The following is a 25,244-nucleotide window of genomic DNA, read 5'->3' as shown; positions in this document are numbered from 1 at the left end:
GATTATGATCCTGTTGTGATGACGCAAAGACACATTCGACCGGTTTTTATTTTCTTTATTAAAATAGCAAAACATTTCTGTTTTTTTACACTCCAAAACAAACAAAAAAAAAACTCATTCATTTACCACAGTAACACACAGAATGCTCAACATTTGATGCCACACAGATAAATTTAAAGGCTTTTTTTTTAGAGTTCAGTAGAAAACTCACTATCATACAAACATATCTTGTAACTATTTGCTTAAAATTGTATTTATCTTGACTGAAACTAGAAATCAAGTGCAAGGAATTATGTAACAGGTTCTTTTTGTCAGGTATCAGGGAAGTATTGATCTGTCTGTGCAGCTGCTTCCAATGGTCAGTGAATAGAGAGCATCATCACAAACTCTGAAAAACAAGTAAAAATTTATTTGTATAGCACATTTCAGCAGCAAGGCATTCAAAGTGCTTTACATAATAAAAACACAAGTAGAATTACATAAAAACATCATTACAATCATCAAAAAACAGGACAAAACCTTGAGTCGATCTACGAAATGTTGAGTAAATCTTGTTGCACTGCCATATATTTCCCTGAAACACCATCTACGATCAGCACTGTGAAGCACCCTTAAACTCCTCTAAACTCTCACCTTCAAAGTCGATGATGCCGTCTGCGTTAACGTCCAGCTCCTTTAAGATCTCCTCCAGCTCGCCCTTCTTCAGCTTCTCCCCCAGTAACGTCTTTGTTGCCTCCTTCATCTCGTCCTGGTTGATCTTTCCATCTCCGTCCAAATCAAACTTTAACAAACAGATCAGATGAGTTTCAGAAAATAAGTAAAAAAATAATAATTTCTTGGTTTTATAGCTGGCAGACTCGAGGCCTCAAAGACCACAGTCCTGGAAATTTGACTTGTTTTCCTGGTTCAGACGATTTAATCACCTCCTCAACAAATCATCAGGTTCTCTTGAAGCATATCTGTAATTCATTCATTTAAATCAGGTGTTTTAGAGCAAGAACACGTCTAAAACATGCAGGAGAGCGGCCCCCCGAGGAGCAGAGCTCGGATCTTTTGAAGTGGGGTCCTGGAACGGCTATGATGAAAAATTAACGTCTTACCTGTTGTAAATACCTCTTTGAAGAACCTCAGTTTGAGGAACTTTCTGATCAGAACAACGAGCTAACAGCTAGTCTGAACGGGGCCAGAGCCAGAGCAGATTTCTGCTGCCGTCCTGTTTCAGAAGTGTCACAGAAATCGATGCAAAGACTATTTTATGAACCTTTACATCACTTTCAGACTCACATTACATGGTTATTTACGGGATTATGGAATAACTATGTAATGTTTAACATTTGCAAGAACCACTAGTAAATTTTTGAAGCTGAAATCTTTTTTTTTTTTAAACGGCAGCAATCCATTTTGGTCATTTTAGCCTTTAGTTTGTCAAGTCTGTTCCTTTAAACGGAGGTCGTTCAAAGACCTATTTATAACAGGTAAGATATCAGTTGTTCCTAACTTTCAAAAGAACCGCTGCTTTAATACTTAAGTGTGACAGTTTAGATCAGGGGTGTCAAACTCCAGGCCTCGAGGGCCGCTGTCCTGGAAGTTTTAGGTGTTTCTGCTCCAACACACCTGATTCAAACGGTTTAATCACCTCCTCACCAAATCATCAAGTTCTCCAGGAGCGCGGCAACAAGTCATCCATTTAAATCAGGTGTTTTAAAGCAAGAACATGTTTTAGACATGTTCTTGCTTTAAATCAGGTGTTTTAAAGCAAGAACATGTCTAAAACATGCAGGAGAGCGGCCCCCGAGGAATGGAGTTTGACACCCCTGGTTTAGATAGAGAGCTTAGATAAATAAATATCCTCCCGTTAGTTTTTTATTTCGCTCTTATGGATTTAAACAAATCCTTCTAAGCTGGCCGACCTGTAAAAAGGCTGATTGGAGCTCCTTGAGGCCCAGCATGTTTGTGGTCTCGCCCATCAGCCGGGGTCCCATCAGTTCAATGAAGTCCTCAAAGTCCATCAATCCGCCCACTACGGAGAGAAAACAAGCCCGAGAGCAACGATGAAAAGAAGCCTAACAAACAGTTCTTGGTCAAATTTAAACGTTGATCAAGAAAGTTGTTGAATCGAGAATTTTACCAAATTAAAAACATTTAAACTGATCTGAATTTCATCAAGCGATTAGATCAAGTTTAAGGAGTTTTATCTGGTTATATTCCTGGTCATATTTCTTCAAAAATTATCAAAATTTAAACCTTAAATATTTTGTTTTTTTAATGATTTTTCTTTTCAATATGTTATCGTGTTTAATTTCAGAGATTCTTTAAACATCCAGTGAAACATAAAGCAGATAGTTACTTTAAGTAAAAGTAACAAAAACCCCACCAACACTTCCCGCCAAAAAAAAGCCTCATCTGCTCTGATTGGTCAGTTAAAATGACCTGTTCAGGCTCCGCCCACAGTTTCAAACAAGCCCCAGTGAAAGTAAAGGAAAGTGTTTTAAAAACATACAGGAAATAAATATTTGAAACATATAAATACCTATGAAGGTACTTTTAAAACTCGGATATTAGTGCTTCTTTGCGGTATAAATCTGTGGAAGCTCTCAGACTCACTTCTCATCTTGATCTGCTGAACGATCTCCAGCAGCTCCATTTCGGTGGGCATGTATCCCATCGTTCTCATGCATTCAGCCACATCTTTGTAGTTCAGGTAGCCGTCCTGGTCATAGTCAAACTCTTTGAAGGCTTCCTGTAACTCTGTGGAGTTTTAAAAAAAAAACGAGTTCACATCTCCTGGCATGGTTGATCTCATTCCCACAGCTGCATGTGTTACCCTGAATATCTGTTTCAGACTCACAAATGTAGGCGGTTAGTTATTTATTTGTCAGTTTAATACTCTTTCCTAAGTTTAAACAGTCAGTTACTGAGTTATAGGTCGTTGGAAACACAGACTTTAGGCGTTCGAACTGATATATATTATAGGTGTTGAGCTGAAAAAATGAGACTCACCATCTATTTCAGCCTGAGCCAGTTCTCTCTCCTGAGGAAACAGAAACCAGACATGTTTTATTTAAATATACGGTTTGCAACCTTTACGATCCAAAGACGTATTTCTGACGCTTCGCTCACTAAATAAAATGTGTCCGGAGTCGCAACAGGGCTGATCATCAATGGGTGGTCCAGTAAGTCTAATAGAAATGCAAAAAAACTATTGTTTATTAAATTATAAAATTACAAATCTATAATAAATTGTTGATAATTGTTGGGATTTTTGCATTTTAGGACAAAAAAAGAGCATAAAGGCTAAAATATTTTATAGTTTTTACAACCTTTGATTAAAAAACCTAAACACTGAACTATGCAGACTCTGTGAGTTTATTTATTTGTGGGAAATCTAACTAAGTGACCCACTTTGAAATAAGAAAGGGAATATAAAAATTAGGCCAGTTTGTTGAATGCTTAGTTGTGATACTTTAGTTCAACTTCATGTTTTTCTTCAGCTAACAGGCTAACAAACTGCTAGCATTGTCTGTTTAATGTGTTACGCTTCTTTTATTCACAGATTTGTGAAAAATTGGACAGGAAATCTGTTAAAATGAGCCTTTTTTCTGTTGTGAGAATCAATAAAATGGATTTTAATTTCGGTCAAATCTACAAAGAGCCCCATGTGGCCCCAGAGCCGCAGGTTGCAGACCTCTGCACTTGATCACCTTTAACCTTTTGTCCGACCCCTGCATGGATATTGAATTAATAGGTGATCTTATAGAGATTCTCATGTGGATGATTGTAACAAAGTGTGACATTAAGCCTTGACGACTGAGCCGCTAATGCAGCAGAACTGGGCCTCGAGCCAGCAGCTGCAGAAAGATCAAGAGCAGGCCTGCCGCCCCCCGCTGATTGACTTTTTAACACTCTGAACTGAGAAAACTGACATCCAGATTCAGTTTCTTCTCATTTTTATTGCATAAATTTACTTTTGTTTCAAATATCGGCGACGATAGTGAGTAAAAAGGAGCAAAATTGACTGAAAAAGATAAAAAGGAATAGCTGAATATGCATAAAAATGATGACATGCGATGTGATGACGTGATGTCAGCGACTTACAGCTCCAAAAACACTTTCCAGCACGGAGGTGTAGACTTTGTTCATGCTCTCGGTCTTTTTCTTGGACTTCTTGGAGGATTTCTTGGGAGTTTCAGAAACGGAGCCCGACGGGGAGCTTGTTGCCGTGCCAGAGTTGCTGGCACCATCTTTGCTAAAACGTGGAAAAATGAGAGTTTCCTTTATTGGGTAAAAACAAGAAGGATAAAAACAATAAGGGATTTAAATTAAAGGGTATTATCTGAGTGTACCTTTCTGATGAGGCCGAGTCAGCAGACGTTGTAGAAGACGTCCTGTCTCCTGCTTTGGACATGCTGTGGATGTGCAGAAGCTCAAACGCTAAAAATAACTTAAATGCTTACATAAAAAGACTTTAATAAAAGGAAACACTTTATGGTGAAGTCCCAGCTGCAGCCAAGCTCTGCAGTGTTGAGTTCCTGTTCTGAATGGAGAAAAATGGAGCAGAAGTCGAGCAGCTCAGCCCCTTTCCTCCGTCTCGGGTGGAGCTCTGCTTGTCCTGGGAATGGCTTTAAACTTTCCTGGTTTACCTCCTGGTCCTGACCTCCTGTCCTCAGAGAGGCTTAACGGGTGATTACCTGGCTGAACGCATCGCCAAACGATCAGAAAGCACAGCGTGGAGCAGAGTGACCTTTGAAAGGTCAGATTCTTCTTCAAGCTTATAAACTTGGTTGGATTTGTCTTTTATAGTTTGGATAATTTCACATCAATCATCAGTTTATTTTTGTTCTATTAGTCTTTTGTAGTGATTCTGGACAGCTGATTCAGTCTCAGATTTTAAATATTTATTAACACATTTTTGTCTTAAAGCACGTAGGTTCTGTCATGTTATTCATTCAAGACTTTCTTTTTAAATCAGATGTTGATTATTCTGATATTTGGGGCCCAATGAGGACCTGACTACGTTTTCTTAAAATGAAACTTCTAAAAGCTGTTTACAGTCTAAACCTGGCTGTGGTGACACCTGTATACAGTATATTTTTATTTCAACTGTATCGATAAAAAAATAATTAGCCTACAATACAATTTTTTCTTTCTTGTCTAAAAACAATGCTTTTGAAAAAACTGTTGATGGCAACAAAGATGGCATATGCAAAAGCAGTAAAGATAAAAAAGAATAAACTATGAAGTTGTAATAATCAGACAGTCAGGCCAACAAACAAAGAAAGAAATATTTGACATTGGTCCTTTAAAAACGCCTTTAAAGATATTTCTTTAATTATAATGAATTAAGAAAGTCATAAACCACAATAAGAAATAAATACACAAATGAATAAATAAGTAAACAGGCCTATTACAACTTGTTTTTCACTACTTTTAAGAACAAAATGATCTAGTTATTTTATTTTGAACTGTAGGCTGGTGAGGTGTTTTAATGATGGGCGAAAGACAAGAAAATGATAAACTGTTACTCAAATTTAAAGTACAGGGCAAGTATTATTAAATAATGTGAATTTTCCTGCTTTGACTAATGGTTAGAATTATCAGTAATTGCTGGTATCCCAGATGATCAAAAAAGACACTTAAACAATTTAAAATATTTAGTGTTCTGTGAAAACTGGGACTCAGTTACTGAGGCCTGAAATGGTCTCACATAAACGGGGGGACATTTTTCGACACAACACCGGTTCGTTTTTTGCGCAGGTGTTAATTCACGCCTTTAATTACAACTTTGGTCTTACAGCATGTCTTTTCTTGACAGTTTACTAAAGATTTTAACTAGGTTTTCTCCTATTTTATCAGCCATGGGGTGTATTTATCAGAACTATGTGAATAACATCGTCTGCTTCATGGAGAAATGACTGAAAAACGTGTTTTATTTGGACGGTTAACGCGTCTTGTTGCTGGACGCCATTAAAGGTGAGTTTTTCCAACATGATGAACATTTTCGTTTTTTTATACACAGAGTAAATAAAACATGGCTAGCTGTTCCGTTATCCAAACTCTGACTTACTGGTTGTCGTTCTGAAAACGTAAATATTTTATAAATTATCTAAATTTTGGACTAAGTGGAACTGTGTGCTTCCATATATGTTTTTTTAAATGATTTTTTTTCCTGCTCCGTTTTATCGCTATTTAAATGTCTTAAACCAGTGTTTTTGATGTTTAAACATGCACGTCTTTAAGTTATAGACCAACAATGTTGCTAAATTAGAAGGTGGTCCCAATGAAATACAGGAACAGTAGAATGGCCACCGACGGCACTAAGCGAGATTTTTGTCGGCCATCTTGGAAAGATGGTTGCTACCACTAAATAACAGCTGATTCTGGGCTAAAAGGAAGTTCTGAAGCTGAGTAAACTGATAGATCTAATTACTCGTGACTCTGTAAGGTATAAGTTTATTTAAGTATTACAGTGTTGTTCAATTTATCTTTTTATCACACATATGTTTTGATTTCTTAAGTGTTTTCTGTTGCTCTTGACATACATAATAAGACAAACTAAAAAGGTCACATTTTCAGTGATTTATGAACTTAATATGACATAATACTCCTGTTTAAAGTGCTGGCAAACTATTAGTCATTTTCTGAGTTTGGGTATTTTAATTTGATATTGGTGGTCTGCTGCAAGTCTAAAAACGGTCATGTTGTAACACAAAGATCCTCTCAATATGGCGCCTTGTTAGCACGGACTGCGCAGGGGCTGTCCGTTCCAGTGTTTCTCTGCATCTTAGTTGTGTGTGAATCGATCCAAATATCGATGTTATCTAACGTCAGTATCCCATCAGATCAAAGCTTTAGTTTTATATAAAATCATTTATGCTCCACTTCGTGCTTATGCAATTGTGATATATTCTTAATTTGCCTGGAGGTGTTGCCTAAAATCAGTGTTGGGTTTTAAAATGTAAAAAATCACATAAACAACAGTGGAAAGCAATACTCAATCGTTTAACAGTCATGAAAGTATAATAAATTTGCCTTATTGATGATAAAACATTAACCCAGACTGCCCTCATAAGTTTGAAGTATCGGATCGATATCGGTCACTCTGGTGCTGTATTTACTTGGTTTCGGATCGATACCAAATTTAACTAGTAGTTCGTGTGATTGTCCAGTAGGTGGCGCCAAACTCCAACCAACGAGTCGGTGTTTGCCAAATCCGAATTGCCTTTTCACCTTTGCTACTATATTATTTAGAAAATCTTACAAAATTGTTTATCTTATTAAATTATAAATACTAGGTTTTATCAGCTGTTGGTTAGATGTAAAAAGTTGGAAAGCTTTCCTAAAATACAGGTATAAATAGTTTGATGTTGGTTTATTTGTTTGACTGCATAGACTGGACTGTATTCAGCAAACAAGAACATTATTTTTGAAATTTTTTCTTGCTTATTTATTTATATATATATATATATATATATATATTTTTTTTTTTTTTTTTTTTTTTAAATATTCAGACTTTAAAGGTACTTGTTGCAAAGTCATGAAGACTGGTTTAAAAATAAAGTAAAATTTGTGAGCTAATTTTGTGATTGGCTGCTAACTTCCAGGTTTGTGTGTTCACCAACAGAAACAGCCGAAGTGACTGAAAATGGGTCAACGATGGCGACGTCCAGGGAAAAGCCGTTTGGGTTCGAAAAGTCTGACAACTCTGATGTGTTGGTACGTATTTACGCTTAGATTTTTTGAGTAAAGTTTGTAGATTAAAAGTCAATCTCTACTCTTTCCAGGCAGGGATTGGTCCTGGCTTCCCATTGTGAGACAGATTTCAGAACGTCATTGAGTTTGGGAGGAAAAAACACAAACAAATGATTGGATGTGTGACCTTAGAGTCTGTAAAACCATAACACCAATCTGGTTATTAGTCACATGGGCTCAGAGACATTACTGAACTTCACCGCTGCGTTTAGAAAGATAATCTGAAACTAAGTCACACAAGAGTGAGATTTTACTACAAAACTACATCGTGTCGCTGGGCTTGAAATCTTAAATTTAAAGCTTTGTCTTTCTGTACAATTACTAGATGAAACATTTTTCCTGTAATGACTCATTTAATTCTGCTAATTTGACCACCTGAGGGCGATAAGTCACGCTGTCAGTTCCCTGCAGGTGACGTTTTTATCCTGTGATTTCATCCAAGATGAATTTGTAGACAAAGAAATAATCAGATGATGAATTTAAATATAATAATGTGTCAGAATGGATTTTTCCATAAGCATTGTTTAGCTGTGGTTACAAACAGATTGTTCCGGTACAAGAAACAGGAAATGTTTTTGCACGCATACATATGTCAGTAAGAACACCCCCCCCCCCTTTAAGGAGAATTAACCTTTTTTATCGTTTAGTAAATATAGTTTGATCCAAATGAGACAATTCCAAAAAAGTCCCCAAACTTTCTTTATTAAAAAAAGAAAGAAATAATGCAAGAAACAATAACACCAGCTAAACATCAACCTAAATGTTTTTCTTGATAATATAAATGTGATAAGAGACAAATCTGTTTTGTGTCATCACTTTGCGCTATTTTCAGATTTCCTCTTTCCTGTGATTTGTTCAGGAAAGTTACAGTTGGCTGCGAGTCTGGTTTATATTGTATTTTTCAGGCGTTTAGTTTGGCAGATTTTGCTCCTTTGCTTTAACTCCAAGCGGATTAGTTTATTTTGAATATTTTCTACTTTTTTTCCCTTCAGTATCTGGGATGCACCTTGTTTTCTACTCTTAACATTTTGTTGTAAATTAAAAAAGAAGCAATTATAATTATTAGGATAAACAAATCTCGATTACATTTTCTACACACCAGTTACTGTTCTGATGAGAAACCGTGGGAATAATTCATCAATGTTAGAGCTTTTCTCTGACGTCCAGCTGGTTGTACTTTTTTGTTTTTCTGTTCTTGTCTTTGGCTGAATCCCATTTCCTAATGTTACCTCTGCCTTTACAGCCTTGACCCTTAATTCAAAGTCACTCATATTTAGCAGTGGTTTAAACCGTGCACTACAAAATGGGAAGCTAAAAACGCAATCCATCAACACATTTGTACCTCAGCAGGTAAATATTACCGTATATCTAGCTCTGAAACAAATTAGGAGACCACTGCTAATTTTCTGAAATCAGCACAACACAAGAACTACTCATTGTAGCACCTGAAACAAATCTTATTTAACGAGGAAAAATATAAAAACCTCTGAAATAGGACCAGCTGCTAGGCGGTACTCTAAAGTAGTTGGAATAAAAAATGAACTCAAACAACTGACGATGCCTAAACAGTTGAAAAGAAAAGTTTGAGGGAGGAAAAGAAGGGATACAGTGGGCGTCAGGTTTTCAGGAGGGTTCAGGTGACCCTGTCTCCAGACCTGAACCCCGTTGATCAAGAGGAACATGGACGGTCACAAGGGCTGATGAATCAGGTGAAAGACTGAGTGCATGAAAGCTGTGATTAAAAATCAGGATCTTTGCACCAAATGTTGATTTCCAACCTCTTCCCAAGTTAAAACATTAGTATTAAGTTGTCTAAAACCAGATTAATCTTGTTTTCCTGGCATTTTTTCAGGTCTGAACGCACCGCACCCATTAGAAAACAGAGAAAATCCGAAATAAAAACCCTGATAATTTTTTTTGTGGTCTCTTAATTTAATCCGGAGCTGTGTTGTGCCTTCTAACTCGCAAACAGGCTGTCAGTCACAGTGTAACACAACCCTTTTCTATAGCTTATGAAACAAAATGTACTTTTAAAAAAATGCAGGTTTAAACAAACGGCAACAAGGTACTGAATCAGCAAAAAATCAACAGCTGAAAAAAAAGATCTGAAGTGTATTTTTTTTATTTTTTAGTAATTAGTTTACATGGAGGGGTGGGAAAATTAAAAGTTGTACTGCGGACAGCCTCTAGAGGGCGCTCATCCTTTAAGACAGGGGTGTCCAATCCTGGTCCTGGAGAGCCGCTATCCTGCATGTTTTCGATGTTTCTCTGCAGAACTTGAAGACCTACTGAAGAGCAGAGAAACATCTAAAACCTGCAGGATGGAGGCCCTCCAGGACCAGGACTGGACACCGCTGCTTTAAGGCTTCAGCTTCCAGCTTCTGGTCCTTTCTATGATTGCATACATGCTGGGTATTACAAAGGTTGCCATGACAATAAAGTGTTTTTAACATAGAAAATATTTAACATTTCTTGGAGTTTTGCAAGCTAAGCTCATACCCCTCGGTTTGAAGCCTATGCTTGGAAAGTCTGACCCTACTTTTTATTAGACATAAAATGCTTGGGAAACCCCTACCCTTCTGCAGATGAAATGGGATTCAGCCTTAGTCATCCTATTCAACTCCTGTTTGTTTGTTTTTTCCCTTTTATATGTTTTAACTAATGGTCGTCTTCACCCCGTTTTTCCTCTGTTTTTTTTTTCCTCCAGTCCTTCCTCCATCTCACACCCAGACCTTTCCCTTCCCGCCTCCGTCTCTCCCGCCACCGCAGCAGCCGGTGCCCAGGCCGCGGTGCTGAGTGGCCGGCAGGTTCTTGTACACGGCCCGGCTGTACGGGATGAAGCACAGGCCCAGCTGGAGGTGCCGGGCCAGGCGGCAGTACGCAGCCAGCGCCAGGACCAGCAGAGGGGTGACCAGGAGGAAACCCACCACCAGCAAAGCCACGCAGCCTCCATCGGTGAGCAGGTCCGAGCAGTAGGGCGTGGTGCCGTGGGGACGGACCTGCAGAGACGACAGGAGGAAAGCTATGGTTCGTAATCAGCTATATTACTACTTAAAGACGCCTGATCTGTTGGTTGGCGCGAAGGAGGGAACAGATAAAAACAGGAGGTGACGTACTCTTTGTGGCATGTCTGTGTGAGGCGAAGACAGACGCTCGCTGATAAACCCGGTGTGAACCATCCATTATAACTCCAGCTAAAATAAAATAGATTTACCTCGGCGAACGCCACCGTAAACTATGATTATCGTCTGTTTACGGAGCGATACGAGCCGTAACCACTTGTTGCTGAGCAATAACTGAGTGAGAGGGGGAGGAGGGGAAGGGATCAGGATCTGAACGTGGGAGAACAGAGAGACAGATGGCCTGAATTATCATTATCACACTGAGTGATGGTTTTAATCCACATGCCAAGTGTAGCCAGTAGACAGGGTTTACTGAAACGTCAGTGTTAAAGAGGCTAAACTTCAGCTTTCACATGAAGTTTGGACAAATAGTTTACTTTATGTATTTGACGGATGGCAGTTTTTTTTATTGTAGCAGTTTCCCAAAACACGATAAAGTATCAGCTTTTAATTTAAAGGGATTTACATCTAAACTCAAATGAACAACCCAGGAATTATTAGCTTCATCCGCTTCTGTTTCACAGGTAGTTAGCAGGTAAAAGATTTGTTATAAATTAGTTCAAGTGAAACATGCAATCATCAGGCTGCAAAACCAAAACAAGTCCTCCTGATAGGTAGCTGGAAAACAAGGAGAGGCTGCAGTCTGTGAAAAAGAACCTGTAATAAAATTATAATATTAAAAGACTAGATGATCTTAGAAAAGAAATTAGGTAGATAAACTACTATTTAAAAGTGCTGCACACTTTTTCATTTGCATAGCTCCTAAATCTGTCATCCAAGAGCTGCTCTTTAGGAAAACATGAGGCTTTTAAACAGTGGTGTGCAGATGGTGCAGTCTGCAACACTTCTTCTTTTTTCTAATAGATTTTTCACAACAAGCAGCAGATAAGTGAAGAACTCTGTCCAGAAGGAAGAGACGTTGAGAAATTGCAAAGATGTAAACATTTCAGGAAGAACAACACTGAAGTTATAAAACAACTTTATCCCAGAATGTTGAAATGTGTTTTTTTCCTCTTAAAATGGAGTTTTAACAGGAAAAACCGCCCCCTGACCTGTGCATGATGAGGCTTCTCTTTCTGGGATTTTAGAATTACTTCTATAATTACTAATACATCAAATCGGACTGATTTAATTGGATCTGTTTTATATAACTTTGAGACAACTGTTGTGAATTGGTGTTATATAGAGAAAAATGATTTGAATTGACCTGGAGTGACACCATAATTAGGCAGATTTTACTCATTTTTTTAATGTTTGAGAGAGAAATATTGTAAAATGTATCCAGACATTTTTATAAATTAGCTCAAAGTGCTGTTTTTGCTGCCATTTAATCACTCGCTTTAACTCTTTTTGTATATCTTTTTTTTTTTTTGCCTTCTTGGTCCTCATTTGGCATGCCGTAGCCCGGTTAATCCCCCTCTAAGCTGCTGTCACATGAGCTTTTATTGTGAGAGAACATGAGAACAGAGAGAACCTCTGTCATCAGGGGGATCGTCAGCATGCAGAAACGCCACAGAAATGTGTTTAAACCTCTGACCTGTTATGATTTTCCTGTCTGGTTAGAGATGATGTGAACTAACAAACAGGCCAGGCAGATACAAACCCATCAGCTTCATGCAGGCATCATTTTTTTTTTTAAATCCTGTTTTCCCTCAGAAATCCTTTTAATCCTCACGAAGCTCACAAGCGCTCTTTAAAGTGTGTGTGCCTTAGTGCCTGGCTCCTTCGGCTCCTGACCACTTTCCCCCTCAGATACCCATCTCCTGAACTTCTGATTATGAAATCTCTCATCAGAGATGGAGCCAAACTCCACCCTAAGCCCCAAGCGTGAGTATTTGAAACTTCTGGATCAAAGTTAGGAGATTAGGGCTTGTAGATGTTTCATAAAAAGGATGGAAGCGGTTGTCTTCCTGCTCATGTTTTCCCACTGGGCAAACTGAAAACGTCTTTACTCAGCTGGAGGAAAAACTCTTAAATCTTTCAACATTTATTCAGTGCTTTTCCTCCACCCCCTTCCCCCGTTTCTTACTGTGGAGTGACAAAGGAAGCCAAACACAACCATGACGGTGGCTGGTGTCAGGATGGTGCCGAACACCAGCCCGGCGAGGCAGGCGTTGATGGTAGCGATCACCAGGTTCTGGGCCGTCACCAGCACCGAACAGGCCCAGCAGTCGAGCGACCCCCGCAGCTCCAGGGGAGCCTCGCTGCCCCCGCCGCCGCTCTCCGCTGCGGAGTAAGGAGGCGGTATGACCACACGCGACGGGGTGTCTCTGCCTCCGCCCGCAGCCATGGTGGAGGCCAGGGAGTTGGAGTGATGAAGATGATGCTGTTGGTGGTTGGAGTGGTGATGGAGATGAGGTGGCAGCTCCTCGGAGAGGTCCAGGGCCTGATGGTGGGCCCCCTTCTCTAGGGTACCGCTCATACTCATGGTGAACTGTGTGGAGGGAGAAGAAAGACGAGTGAAGGATTCAGCTGTGATGGCATCAGTGTCAACGTTCGTAAAGGGGTGACCAGATGAAGGCCACTGTTTAACTTTTATGTAGTTTGACTTTACTGATTGAGATCAGCATATTCACCACTCAACTCACTGAGGATGGTGTCAGGATGAGGCTTGTCTCCTGTCTTAGACCCATTTTCATAATTGAAAGTAGCACTTTTAAATTTTAATTTTTTGAAAGAATGCATATCCCACACAGGCTCGCATGCACTTGGCGTATGTGTTGGGGATGACTCTCAGCTACCACTATTTCAAATTTTATCCAAATGTCTGTAAAATGTGTGTTCGCTAAGGTTGATTAGCTGTGGTGGCCATATTGAAGCACCTTCTTGGTGGTGCACCTGTTTGTAAAAAAAAAAAAAAAAAAAAAGTCTTTAAAATGAATGAAGCTGCTCTCTTTAATTATTAACTTGAGGTTCATGAGGGGGTCGGATGTTTTATCTGTCAGGAAGTGGACCCCCCCCCCCCTTCCTCCTGTGTGATGCTGTCTGTGAGGTGATAATTATCAGCAAACTGATTAGCCAAAAGGAAAGGGGCCCATAGTTGTTATTTGTAGCTTGTGGAGCATAAAAGCATAAAGATGAGGACCGACTTGCATCAAAGTCTCTGACGGTTTGTTTTTTCTGCATGTGTATACTCGATCAAACATCTCTCCGTGTCAGTGTTTCACCAGAAATCCTGTAATTTACTGTGTTTAGTACATAAATACTGTTGATTTTCTCGTAATATTCAATAATTTTTAATGGTAAAAAAGCTTTCTGCAGGCTAAAGTATTATTTTTTTTCCTTAAATATTATTAATAACTTTTAAAACCCTCTTTACAATGTTATTTTTGAATTAAAAATGTCAAATAAATGATCATCAAATGAACAAGAAAAAGAAAAAAAGATCAGATTTCTGCGTGGGATTTGTTAATCAAAAGGTTTTTTGTTTCTGAATCCGGTGCCAGGCCTTCCTCGGCAGCTCTGTTTTGATCCAGGATTCCTTTAGTTTGGATTCATCCTGTCTTCTGACAGGGTTCAAGTGGTAAGCAGCTGTTTGTGGTACAGGATATCCTCACCTCTCAGAGGTCATGAGACAGCCAGAGAACGACGGAGCAACGGCACAAAAATAGGACGGAAACAAACGACAGCACTTAAAATATTCTGTTAGACAAAACCTTGGCAACTTTTGTCAATATTTCTGTGTTTAGAGTTTAAAGTAGAGTTAAGCCAATAACCTGGCTGATATGTGATGTATTTTTAAAAAAATGATATATATAGAGTATATATTTATGTGTGCAAGTTATCCTAAGTCAACCATTTATTTTTCTCCATTGGTAAAAATAGATCAGCCAAGAAAAGAACAGAAAATTGGACATCTGCTCCTCTGATTTCTAAAGATTGGTCATAAAATAAAACATATTGGATAACTTCTAGTTTGAAAATACTTTCCATCTGATGCATGAATGATATTGCAAATATGCTAGAATTTAAAAAAAACTAACAGAACTGAGTTACCTGCAACTTGTCATTACTGAACGTAAGGAACAAAGATTTACTGTCAGAAAGTCAAAATGTGATCTCTGCAAAGTTGATCTGTAGTTTTTTTTATTAACAAATGAAGCTGAGAGTCATCTGCATAAATAAATAATACTTATTATTCAAGACGGTGGTGAGAGCAGCTGTGTTTCTCCTTCGGAGGGACGAGGACGTCAGAGGTCCAGCTCAGGTTGAAGGACTGGGAGATAAAGTTAGAGATGGTTTGGACGTGCAGAGGAGGGACAGAAGGATGTTGGAGACATGGATGTAGTTAGAGAGGACATGGAGGGAGTTGGAGGACAGAAGAGTTAGATGGAGGAGGACTGTATGGAGAAGAAGAAGAATGAACACTAATAAGTTTCCCTGGAAGCAGAATGGAAATGGAAAACAGGAAAGGCCGAGCAATGAGCCCTGTGGTACAACATTGAGTCTCATCAATTTATACACATCAGTAGGTTAATTGATTAATTACCATAACAAGTGCGGTCATCTAAAAACACGTATTAATAACTGAGTGATGACTGCAGTGTTGACTTTCTTGGATAAAAAAGACACGAGGTCTTTGGGCGTCCTGGTGTGTGACGAGTAATTAGAAAATACCGACATGATGTAACTTTTTTTTTTAACTAGCTTGAGTCCTAGTATTGTCTAAAGTTCCTCCAGAGTGGAAGGTCAAAGGAAGGACTGGCAGGAAAGTGTGTGTGTGTGAGGTGACTCAAGTGTTCTGCTTCACGAAAATACATTTAGTCCCTCTACCCCTTTTACTCCTTTACCTCCCGAATACAACTTTTTACTGAAGAGCTGTAAATGAGAAGTTTATCCAGTGAAAATAAGAAATTAAACTCCAGGATTCATAAGAAGGCTGGAAATCCTTTAAAATCAATGTTTTAAAGTTCAAAAAGTGCTTAAAAAAGCTTAAAACCTTGATTGTATTCATTTCATAAAACTATCTGGTTTAAAGTTTTCCTTTTTTAAAGACGACTCAGTTTCAGTCCCCGTCTGAATCTTTACTGTCTGGATATTGAGTTTGAAATATTCTTAATGTGCCCAGTTTTTGACAGTTTTCACTATCAAAACATCATGGAAAATAAATATTAATTTGACCACAGAAGGCTACTGAATTTGAAAATAGTATTAATTTTTAAAAAACTACTGAAATGATTCAAAAAATCTTTTTGGTAAGCTTTGTTTGTTTGTTACATCTTGACATGGCGTTAAACCAAATCTACTACTTCTGTGCATATATATGCACCGTTTAAAACATGTTTATTGCACGCTGTGATAGAAGAAATTAAAACTTCACCTTATAAATGCTTGAAATGTGCTTATTTTGTACTTTAGAGAGAGTAATGCTAACACAGAGTTATTAGGCTTCGGTGCAACAGGCTTTTATTTTATTATTACTGTCTAATCTGGGACAAATTGCCTCTAAGAAGTCTATTTATCATAACTTAGGTTTTAGATTGAATATCAGTAAATGATAAAATCGTTTCTCTTCTGTCGGACTGATTGGAGTGTCGCTGTGATGCTTTTACTCACGTTCTGCTGCTGGGTCCGTTGGACCTCCTGCTGTTCCTCCTCCAGGTTGTCTTCTTCCTCCTGAGGACACTTCAGATCACTCTGTCCTCCAAAAGCTCTCTTCCACTTTAACAAAGCTTTTCTTTCTTTTTGTTCCTCTTCTCCCTCTGTGGGACGGTGTGTTTTATCTGTCCAGTTGGCTTCCTGCTGCTCTGCCGTCTCCTCGTATTTTTCTCTTCGTTACGAAAGTTGATCCTTAATTTTCCTGATTATTTGGCTGCTGACGTGCAGAGATGCGCCTGAAAATACTGAAACTAACAACTCTTCTGGTCTTTGTCTTAAGTATGTCAAACTTCTGTGCCCTCCTCCCCCCTTTTTTTTTTTTTTACCCCCCCCTGCTCACCCATCTGATTGAGACCACTGCGCTCCCTCATCCCTCCTCCTCCTTCACTCCCTGCATCCATCCCACTTTCTCCCCACCCACCAGACTTATCAGCCCTGCAGCCTTTCTCCAGCAACTCCTCTCGGCTCACGCATTCCACCGCTCATATCCAGGACATGCTACACCCCCTTTACCCTCTCCCCGCTGCAGTGGGGGCTGGGAGTTGTGTGTTAGGGGTCAGCGTGAGGCAGCTGCCCTGATAAGTTGAGGTTCGGGAGAGCAGAATACTGGGGGGGGAGGGCAGCTCAGACTTTTGGTCTGTTTTTAATGTTGGGGCGAAGAGGAACTGCTGTGCTTTAAACATTATTCGGTTTGTCAGTTTGGTTTGGTTGCAGAACGTTGATAAAAGTCCAAAATTTAGACATAACTCTCTAACTTAAAACTAGTGTCTCACTTGGATGCGACTGTTGGGAGGCTGGTTCAAAATTGCACTTTGTGCGGCTGATTTTTTACACTAACAGCTTATTTGGGGTTGCAAAACTTTATTCTAAGCTGTTCACATGATCTTGTTGCCAATTTTAGTTCAGTCTGTACCAACCTTAAGTATCTCACTAAGCTGCGACTGTTGGAGAGGAGTTTGCGACTCAAAAATTGAGTCAGTATTGCAAGAAAAAAAAGCCAATTCTCCATTGCAGTTTCACTGAAATCTGAGTGTTTGTGACCAAGAGACCAGCTGTGATTCGAGCAGCCAGTTTTTGAAAATCGTGGCTTATTTTCATGCGGAGAGCTTGTAAAACTATAGTCAAACTCCAGGCCTCAAGGGGGCGCTGTCCTGGGAGTTTTAGGGTTTTCTGCTCCAACACACCGGATTCAAACTTCTCCAGGAGCGTGGCAACAAGTCGTCCATTTAAACCAGGTGTTTTAAAGCAACAACACATCTAAAACCTGCAGGAGAGCAGCCCTCGAGGAAGGGAGTTTGACACCTGTGATCTAGACTGTGCACATTATTTCAGCTCACATCGGACCTACCTCATCTATGATTTAATTTACTGAAGTACACTTTTAAAATCAAGCTAGGTAGATTTGGACCAGTTTTTTATTAATAAATTTTATTCCACGCAGGTGTTAAAGTACAACTCTTGAACCCTAGAATTGCAGAAACTTTCACAAAACGGTTCCACAAAATGGCCACAAAGACCAGTCTGTCTTTAGGCTGCCTCTGTTGGTTCGTAGATCACTAATCAAGCCGGTTACTTCCTGCGTAGATTTGAACTTTCAAAAACGATCAAGCTTCTAAAAGAGGCGTGGCATGAAACTCATTTGTGTTGGCGTGGAGCAATACAAAGAAGATTACTGAAATTACTGTGCCTCGTCATCGATCCTCTCCTCTGTAACAAATATCTTTATTGCTGTTTAGGCTTTTAAATCCTGCAGGCGCGACTGTAAGTCCTCACTTCATCACATCCTTGAGCTGAAAAGCTGCCTTACCTTTTCACACATTGACTGTTGCGGTTCTGTTTCTACCTCGCTTAGCGGCACAAAGGTGCAACTACCTGGGTCCGTTCAGGAATCACAAAAAGGCTGTTTTTGTGAAAGTGTCTCAAACTGAGATGGGTTCAAGATTAGTGAGAGACACGCAACAACTCTGGAACTATTCTGAAAGAAAATTTGACTCTCGAACCTTTTTGAATGTGTTCAAAATTCAAGCCACAAGACTGTGAGCCTCTGTAACTCATGAGAGGACACCGAGAACCCCTGCAAACGTTTTGAGACATTTTTGGAGTTTTTTGTAAACTAGTACAACGTTGATTCATTATTTATGAAAAATCGGTTGCATTTTAAAGAAACTGCGGGCACTATCCAACATTTTTCATAATGTATTAGGGAAAAGCAAATCGTACGAGCATCAACAGGAGATTCTTTGTAGAAGAAAATGAGTAGCAGAGCAAGAAAAGAAAGATCCCAGGAGATCAAGGAGGGCAGTAATGAGTCAAATGATAAAAGATCAGCTCATGCGCTCAATAATTAGTCTTGTCAGATTCAGATTTGCCACCCTTTTTTCTCTGCTTTGAGCTTTGCAGTGTTTGTTTACTTCAGGAGCTCCTTCTGGTCCCAACACTGTCCACATTAAAAGAGCAGCTGGAAACGTTGGGGCCAGAACTTATGCACGCTTTTCTTTTTTTTTTTTTGTTGTTGTCAGAACAGATAAAATAGTTGTTGCGCAATCTTCTGTCTCATAAACAAACTTCAAAGTTCTGACCCTCATAATTGCACCGCTGGACGGTGATTGGACAGCTGAAGTGTTTTGTCTTGGCAGAGAGGAGGACGTGAACTCTTATCATCACCTGCCTGCAGCAGGGTGGACAGATACATGGACGGAGGTGGTCTTCCTGTGGGTTTGAAGCAGGATTTCCTTTAGGCTGTCCCTCTGCTGGCCCTTTGGCCTCTAACCTGATCCGAGAACATGGCTCCCTGCCAAAACTCTGGCATTTTGCATGAGAACTTTTAAGGTAGTCTTGGAGAGATGGTTACCTAAGCTCGTGTGAGGTGGAATAATATTAAATATCCAAACTTGTATAAGGAAAAAGAGCTGTGGCACTCAGTGGACGATCGGTTGAAGGATGATGCGTCTCCCAGGTTCGGGTGTCAGGTCTTCTTTTCCTGTTCTTTAACACATACCGTTTATCTGCTGCAGATAGCTTTTTTAGGCTCTTTGCCGTCCAGCTTACTCTTCTTTTTTTAAAACACAAAATGCACAATATGCTTTACTGCGCTTTGGCTGCTTTTTCACTTATTTTCTGTTCAGTTCTTGTACCAAAGTCCGAAGAAAATCTTAGAAGTCTGAAAAACTGTTGATCGTGATTGATAATTTTAAAAGATATCAAGGAAGTTTGGCTTCTTGGAAACTAAAGATTTAAAAAAAATCATCTGTGCTGTTATGTAGATCTATTTTGCTTTAACTCCAGATCTCTTGGTTCTTCTGAGCAGTTACATCAGCAGTGTCCAATCCTGGTCCTGGAGGGTCTCTGTCCTGCAGGTTTTAGATGTTCCTCTGCTCCTCAGCAGGTCTTCATGTTCTGCAGAAGTCTGTCAATCAAATCTGGTGTTTCAAAGCAGAGAAACACCTAAAACATGCAGGATAGTGGCCCTCCAGGACCGGGAATGGAATCCTTTGAGCCACATTTTGGATGATTTTTAATCTGGATTAATTTAGAGAAATTGTGCCTTTGCTATAAAAGTCCCAAAAACCTCTTCAGAATCTCCCATTGTCATTGAAGAGTCTGTTGTCTTTAAAAACCCAGTGATAGATTCATCATTGCCTCGACGGTCTTTGCATTGTTGGAGCGTATTTCTCATTTATTATTGCCTTTTGTAACTATTTGTGTGTGTGTGTGTGTGTGTGTTGTCACTAAAATAACCCTAACCACTGGGTGGATTTTAATAAGATTTTTAGGAAAAAAAAACCCGGATTTACATCTACAACTGATAAACATTTGGAGTCAGTCCAATTCAAGATGGCAGCCACAGCTAATCAACATTAGCCAATACAAAAGTAGCTATAGGTCAGCCAGTTTTACAGACATTGAGCTAAAATTTGATGATGTGGTAGCTGAGAGTTATTAACAACGCATAATTTGAGCGTGACATCTCTTGATATCACATTAAATCGTGCAAAATGTTTTTAAGGTTCAATCAAAGCAGCTACGACTCCGTCATTCTTCTACATATGACCTTAGTTTAAAACTCTGGCATTAAAGTTGTATTCTTTTGTTTACAGCACTGTTGGGTTCATGTTCTAGTTTCTTTGACGCTCTTAAATCATAAAATGCAGCAAACACAAATTAGAGATATATTTTTGTACAGGTCAGTTAAGAGTATGTAGAACCAAAGGTTTCATTTTTGTACTGGATGTCCTGGTAGAAACATGGAAATGAAAACAAACTTTTAGCGGTGTGTTTTTATTGTACGAGCCTCAGAAACCTGACTCCCTGTCGAATTATCGGTGAGGAAACTCTGCGCTGACGGTTTTGTTTCTGCTCCCTGTTTCTTTCCTGCTCAGCTATCAAGGAAGTGTTGCTGCTCGTACAATCTCCTTCCTTAGTTCCCATATAGAAATGTTTCTCTTGGTCTTATTCGAGTGTGTTTTCTTTTCCACACTTGTCTTGGCATGCTTGAGCTGTTAGCTTCATTACTTTATTGGAAAAGTGATGCAAATTTAATGGGCTGATTTGTTAATAATGAAAAGACAACAGGAGTATTGTAGTTGTAGTTTTAAAAGCTTTTTAAAGAGTGTTTGGAGAGATTATCTGCTTTGTTAGTGTCAAAAAATAATCCATGTGATGCAGTGGTTTCATATGAAGCACAATTATCTGAGCGGATGTTACACAAACATACTTTTCTGCTTACTTTTTAAACACATAGATTCCTGCTGGATTCTGAACTCTAAAGTGGATTTTATTTTTTTCCACAGATGCTGACAGTGTGAGGAAGCACGTCGAAGGGATCCGTCCACTGGTTTGGTGCTTATCAACCCAAAGACTGACCACAGATCTGAAAGTAAAACTCTTAATTTGTTTCAGTGCTTGCTCTCATCCCTCCCAAATTGAGTTAGACAATTATTTAGGGTTGAGTTGTTATGAGTAGTCAGTATCCTGCCTGCAGTAGACAGACTTTTCCCAAACAAATCTGACTAAAAGCTGATCAAACAGCTCAACCTAAAACTTGCTTATCAGTTTCAATGAGCTTTATTTGACCTATTTTTACATCTCGCTGCATGACTGTTTTACATTTTTCAAAATTTTCTCAACTGAGCAACGTTTGCCGTGGCTGTTATAATATTCAACCACTGATCACACTTACTCCAGATATGTTTTTAAGAATGCCTTACAAACTAAAGGGTTTCTAGTCACTAATAAAAACTTTAACTGAGAGGGAATTTTAAATGACATCAAAGAAGATTAAAAGCTACAACTAAATTTTATAGCCAAGCCAAGAATGTTTCTCTGTATTTTAATGTTAATACAGACATTCTCACCTCCTAGTGGCACAGCAAGGGTATTTCATCTTTTTCATTCAATTGTATCACTTTACAATAAGAATATTTGTATCTTTTTTGCATTATTTATATGCGACTGTCTATTGCAGGTTATCTTACTCGACTCAACCTTAGACCAATTTGTTGTTGTGTGATCTTTAAAGGACTGTTTGTTCAGCACAGAGAAAATATTACAAAAACAAGACTATTTTATTCTAGATTTATCAAGTGTTTATTTTATTAATAGTCACACAAATTCACAAGTGTTTAAGACATGTCTGGCTCAGTTTGGTGGGTGTGTCTGCAGGTATGCCTTTGTAAATTCTCTAAACAGTGCAGTTATAAATAAATGACCACAAAGAGAAGGAAAAGTGTAAAGGTAATATTGCAACAGGAAAAATAGAAATCTCATTTTAAGAGGACAAAAAGAAAAGGGAAAAAAACAGAATATTTAGCACCATCTATCCCATTATCATATTCAAATATCATAAAAATCTCATCTAAAAGCCCCCTACATAGTAAAAAAAAATGTACAATTTCTCAAAACACTTTGGAAAATTAGTTTTTTTTTTCTTCCATAATGAGGATACAAACACAGCATTCCATTAGTCATCTTTTCTACGTGAGCAGTGTGTCCTAACGTCTACAGGAAAGGTGGTGTTATATTCAAGATAAAGATTTAATTTAGTATATATCAGGAGAGAGAAGGCAGAAGTCAGGAACGGCACCCTCACTCCTGCCGACGTACAAACTCGACATTTCAGTTCTTATAAAAAGGAAAAAAAAAACAAATTATACAGCCCTATGAAGAAGGGAGAACATCGATATCCAATAAATAGAAGAAACATTTTAAATTAAATGTACAATGGCCAAAAAGAAATCCAGAAAAATCTGCATATTTGAACAAAAGCAACACACACACTAGATGACAATGATTTCTTTTTTTTTTTTAGACTTGGTTCATTTAAAAAAACAAACAACCTGATGACAACTGAATATTAATCTCCAGAGGAAATAAAGTAGAATTCATAAAAATAAGATATACAACAAATACAAGCCTCGGAAAATACGATTGGAACCCCCCCCTCCCAAAACAAGCTGCTAAAACCCGTATCTTTTGAAGCATTCCAAACAATTGTATTTTTTTAAAATACTTAATGCTTTAGAAAAATGTTCATATCTCTATTATTAGTATTTTTCATTTTCTCTGTTTTCTAAATACAAGGCCAATGTGGTATATATCTAGGCTGATCTAGTTTAGAAAACAAAAACGATAAATTATTTTTTTTTAAAAAGACAGCACCCCACGAGAATTTTCAAACAGCATGTATAAATTTCAGTATTCAAGACAAATAAAAGACGCCATTGAAACCATCTACTGTTTGTTCAATGACAGCACCAGCTGACCCGTTTCCAGGGGTTCTGCTTGAAAGCACCATCTGAGAGTAAACTGGTATTTTATTGGCGGCTTGGTATTTCTTTTCTTGTAAACAGTAATAAAGAGTAAACATATTCAGCTGGATGTTCGGCAAGTCGTAGCAGTAGCAAAAAAATGACGGTAGATGATGAAAAGATTTGAGTAAAAACTGTCTTTTTTTTTCTCTCCTCCTGGCGTGCAGGAGTTTTGGTTATGGCTGAGGAGACACTGAAGAGGAGCTCTGTCACCGAGAGGAGGAAGCCTGGGGAGACGAGACGAGAGACACACGGTCAGGTTTAACGACAGGGAGGTGAACTGAAGACACGGTAGGACGTGTGGACGTTTGCTCACCAGGCTGAAGGAGTCGTAGACGTTCATCAGCTCCTCCGTGCGGTACTGCTCCAGCACCACGACGTTGTTCAGGTTGGGGCTGCGCTGTCGGGCGCAGTCCTCACAGTGAACCACATACGTCTTCCTGCTGCTGTTCTCACAGGTCACAAACAGCAGGTTGAACACCTCTACCTGGAACAGGAGAGGGGGGGTTTAATTACTGTAATTCTACAGCTGCAGCCTTAAATGTCAAGGTCTGATGAAGAGGGAAGTGAAATAACGTTCACAGCTTAGAATAAAGTTGTGCAAGTCATGGTCAAAAAACAAGACCTCAACTACCCATAGTTGAGACACGAACAGTTGCAGCCTTTACTTAGTCAATGATTAGTCTTAAGAAGTGTTGTGAATACAAGTATTTACTGGGTCTTTAATGGCAAAGTCCCTGTCTGCTTATAAAGCAGTTCTAGCACCAGAACTGGTTCTGTAAAAAAAAAAAAAAAAAAGGGGGGGAACATCTTAGTTCTAGTGTCTCTAGACATTTTGACATACAGCTTGTTTGTCTGTGCCAATCGCTGGTGGGTATTTTAGAAAAAGCGCTGCTCCAAATTGTTTTATACAGCTGTCTGGATTTATAAAGTAGTGTTTTTATTTTGTCTGTGTTTAAGAGGTCTAATGGCTCTGCTAACTTGGAATTTTTTGATTATTTGTTTCTACACCCCCCTGACAAAAGTGGTTTTGTTCAAACACATTACCCCATTTCTTTCTGAACAGGCTAAGATGTTTCTCATATGAACACCAAGTCTTATTCTGCTCTTGCTAAAGTCAGTAAGTTATCTTATTCTTTTCTCGGTGTGTAAAACTGCTCCATTTTCACACCAAAATCTGAGTGGACAAATATCTGCAGACCTAAGGAAGTTGTTAAAGTACTGTACTTTTCAAACCTTTTTTTGTACATTCAGATACAACTGTAGTGTAAAACAGTTGATGACTCACGTCACACTCATTGCAGTAGTAGGCAGGCTCATCTTTGACCCGACTCTGATAGGAAATCTTTTTGCCATCGGCCACCAGCTGGTCTCGTAGGATCTGGATATGCTTCATGGACTGCAGCAGGCAGTGTCTGGAAAGAAGGTAACAACAAATGTTTTAAAATGTCCATCTGTGTGTTTCTCTTAAATGCATTGAAGCTCCTGAATGAACAACTTAAGGTCAGATTTGTTGGTAACTTTTACTTACTTGATCATTTTGTAGGTGTCTGGGTCGGTGATCTTGAGGGTGCGGGCCACATTCCAGGACACGTGGATCATTGGGACAATAGACTTTACCTTCTTCACTTCGTTCCACTCAAACCTCTCCAGGGCCACCTGATACTGGTAACCTGCACGTGCACATTTTAAGAAGTGAGGCGAATAGTCTTGCTGATTTTTTTTCTTCCTATATTTGGCCACTAGAGGGTGCATTCTTACCATTGAGAGGTCCGACGTTCCAGGCGATGTTGTTGCACCATCCCACAGCCTGAACCCAGTGAACGGTACCAGCGTTGATCCACACCAGGTCTCCGGGTCGCTGGATGAAGCGATACACTGGGATGTTGGTGCTGTAGAGGTCCTCCAACACTGGCCACCAGGACCCGGTCAAGTAGTCCACACCATGCCTGAGGACAAAATGGGGAAA

At 39.1% G+C, this 25,244-nt stretch overlaps 3 protein-coding genes and 1 long non-coding RNA gene across 9 annotated transcripts in view; 1 reads left to right on the top strand and 3 right to left on the bottom strand.

Annotated features, from left to right (window-relative positions):
- Window positions 1–40: 40 nt before the first annotated feature.
- si:cabz01076231.1 (calcium-binding protein 2) lies at window positions 41–4,597 on the bottom strand. Its single transcript, XM_017428015.2, has 7 exons — window positions 4,344–4,597; window positions 4,096–4,246; window positions 3,001–3,031; window positions 2,605–2,748; window positions 1,911–2,020; window positions 634–781; window positions 41–388 (listed from the first exon to the last, which is right to left on the bottom strand). Exons 1-7 carry the CDS (start codon window positions 4,403–4,405, stop codon window positions 360–362), a joined length of 675 nt encoding a protein of 224 aa, XP_017283504.1. The 5' UTR covers window positions 4,406–4,597; the 3' UTR covers window positions 41–359.
- Window positions 4,598–5,461: 864 nt separating this feature from the next.
- LOC112450930 lies at window positions 5,462–10,570 on the top strand. Its single transcript, XR_003039661.2, has 3 exons — window positions 5,462–5,970; window positions 7,622–7,713; window positions 10,457–10,570. It is a non-coding gene; the product is annotated as an uncharacterized LOC112450930 (long non-coding RNA).
- tmem88b (transmembrane protein 88 b) lies at window positions 8,431–16,772 on the bottom strand. The gene is made up of 3 exons (XM_017427978.3): window positions 16,428–16,772; window positions 12,901–13,305; window positions 8,431–10,748 (listed from the first exon to the last, which is right to left on the bottom strand). Exons 2-3 carry the CDS (start codon window positions 13,297–13,299, stop codon window positions 10,470–10,472), a joined length of 678 nt encoding a protein of 225 aa, XP_017283467.1. The 5' UTR covers window positions 13,300–13,305; window positions 16,428–16,772; the 3' UTR covers window positions 8,431–10,469.
- A 5,264-nt stretch (window positions 16,773–22,036) lies between these two features.
- kdm6ba (lysine (K)-specific demethylase 6B, a) overlaps window positions 22,037–25,244 on the bottom strand; it is a 95,922-nt gene continuing 92,714 nt past the window's right edge. For all 6 annotated transcript variants that reach the window (XM_025008507.2, XM_037976609.1, XM_025008508.2 and 3 more), the window contains 5 exons: window positions 25,037–25,224; window positions 24,807–24,948; window positions 24,564–24,690; window positions 23,592–23,762; window positions 22,037–23,502 (listed from right to left, as the gene is read on the bottom strand). In XM_025008507.2, coding sequence (XP_024864275.1) covers window positions 23,485–23,502; window positions 23,592–23,762; window positions 24,564–24,690; window positions 24,807–24,948; window positions 25,037–25,224 — 646 coding nt within the window. In that variant the 3' untranslated portion in view covers window positions 22,037–23,484. The remainder of the gene's footprint in view (window positions 23,503–23,591; window positions 23,763–24,563; window positions 24,691–24,806; window positions 24,949–25,036; window positions 25,225–25,244) is intronic.

This window comes from Kryptolebias marmoratus, linkage group LG7, assembly GCF_001649575.2.
Source record: "Kryptolebias marmoratus isolate JLee-2015 linkage group LG7, ASM164957v2, whole genome shotgun sequence".
Taxonomy (NCBI): domain Eukaryota; kingdom Metazoa; phylum Chordata; class Actinopteri; order Cyprinodontiformes; family Rivulidae; genus Kryptolebias; species Kryptolebias marmoratus.
Note: the sequence above shows the minus strand (reverse complement) of the source record. Positions and strands in the feature narration are given on the sequence as shown.

Coding starts and splice junctions, on each gene's coding strand:
- si:cabz01076231.1 (XM_017428015.2), bottom strand. CDS start 4,405: ATGTCCAAAGCAGGAGACAGGACGTCTTCTACAACGTCTGCTGACTCG. Junction 3,032..4,095: donor TGGAAAGTGTTTTTGGAGCT/GTAAGTCGCTGA, acceptor CTGTTTCCTCAG/GAGAGAGAACTGGCTCAGGC. Junction 2,749..3,000: donor GGCTCAGGCTGAAATAGATG/GTGAGTCTCATT, acceptor AAAACTCCACAG/AGTTACAGGAAGCCTTCAAA.
- tmem88b (XM_017427978.3), bottom strand. CDS start 13,299: ATGAGTATGAGCGGTACCCTAGAGAAGGGGGCCCACCATCAGGCCCTG. Junction 10,749..12,900: donor GCTTCCTTTGTCACTCCACA/GTAAGAAACGGG, acceptor TCGTCTCTGCAG/GTCCGTCCCCACGGCACCAC.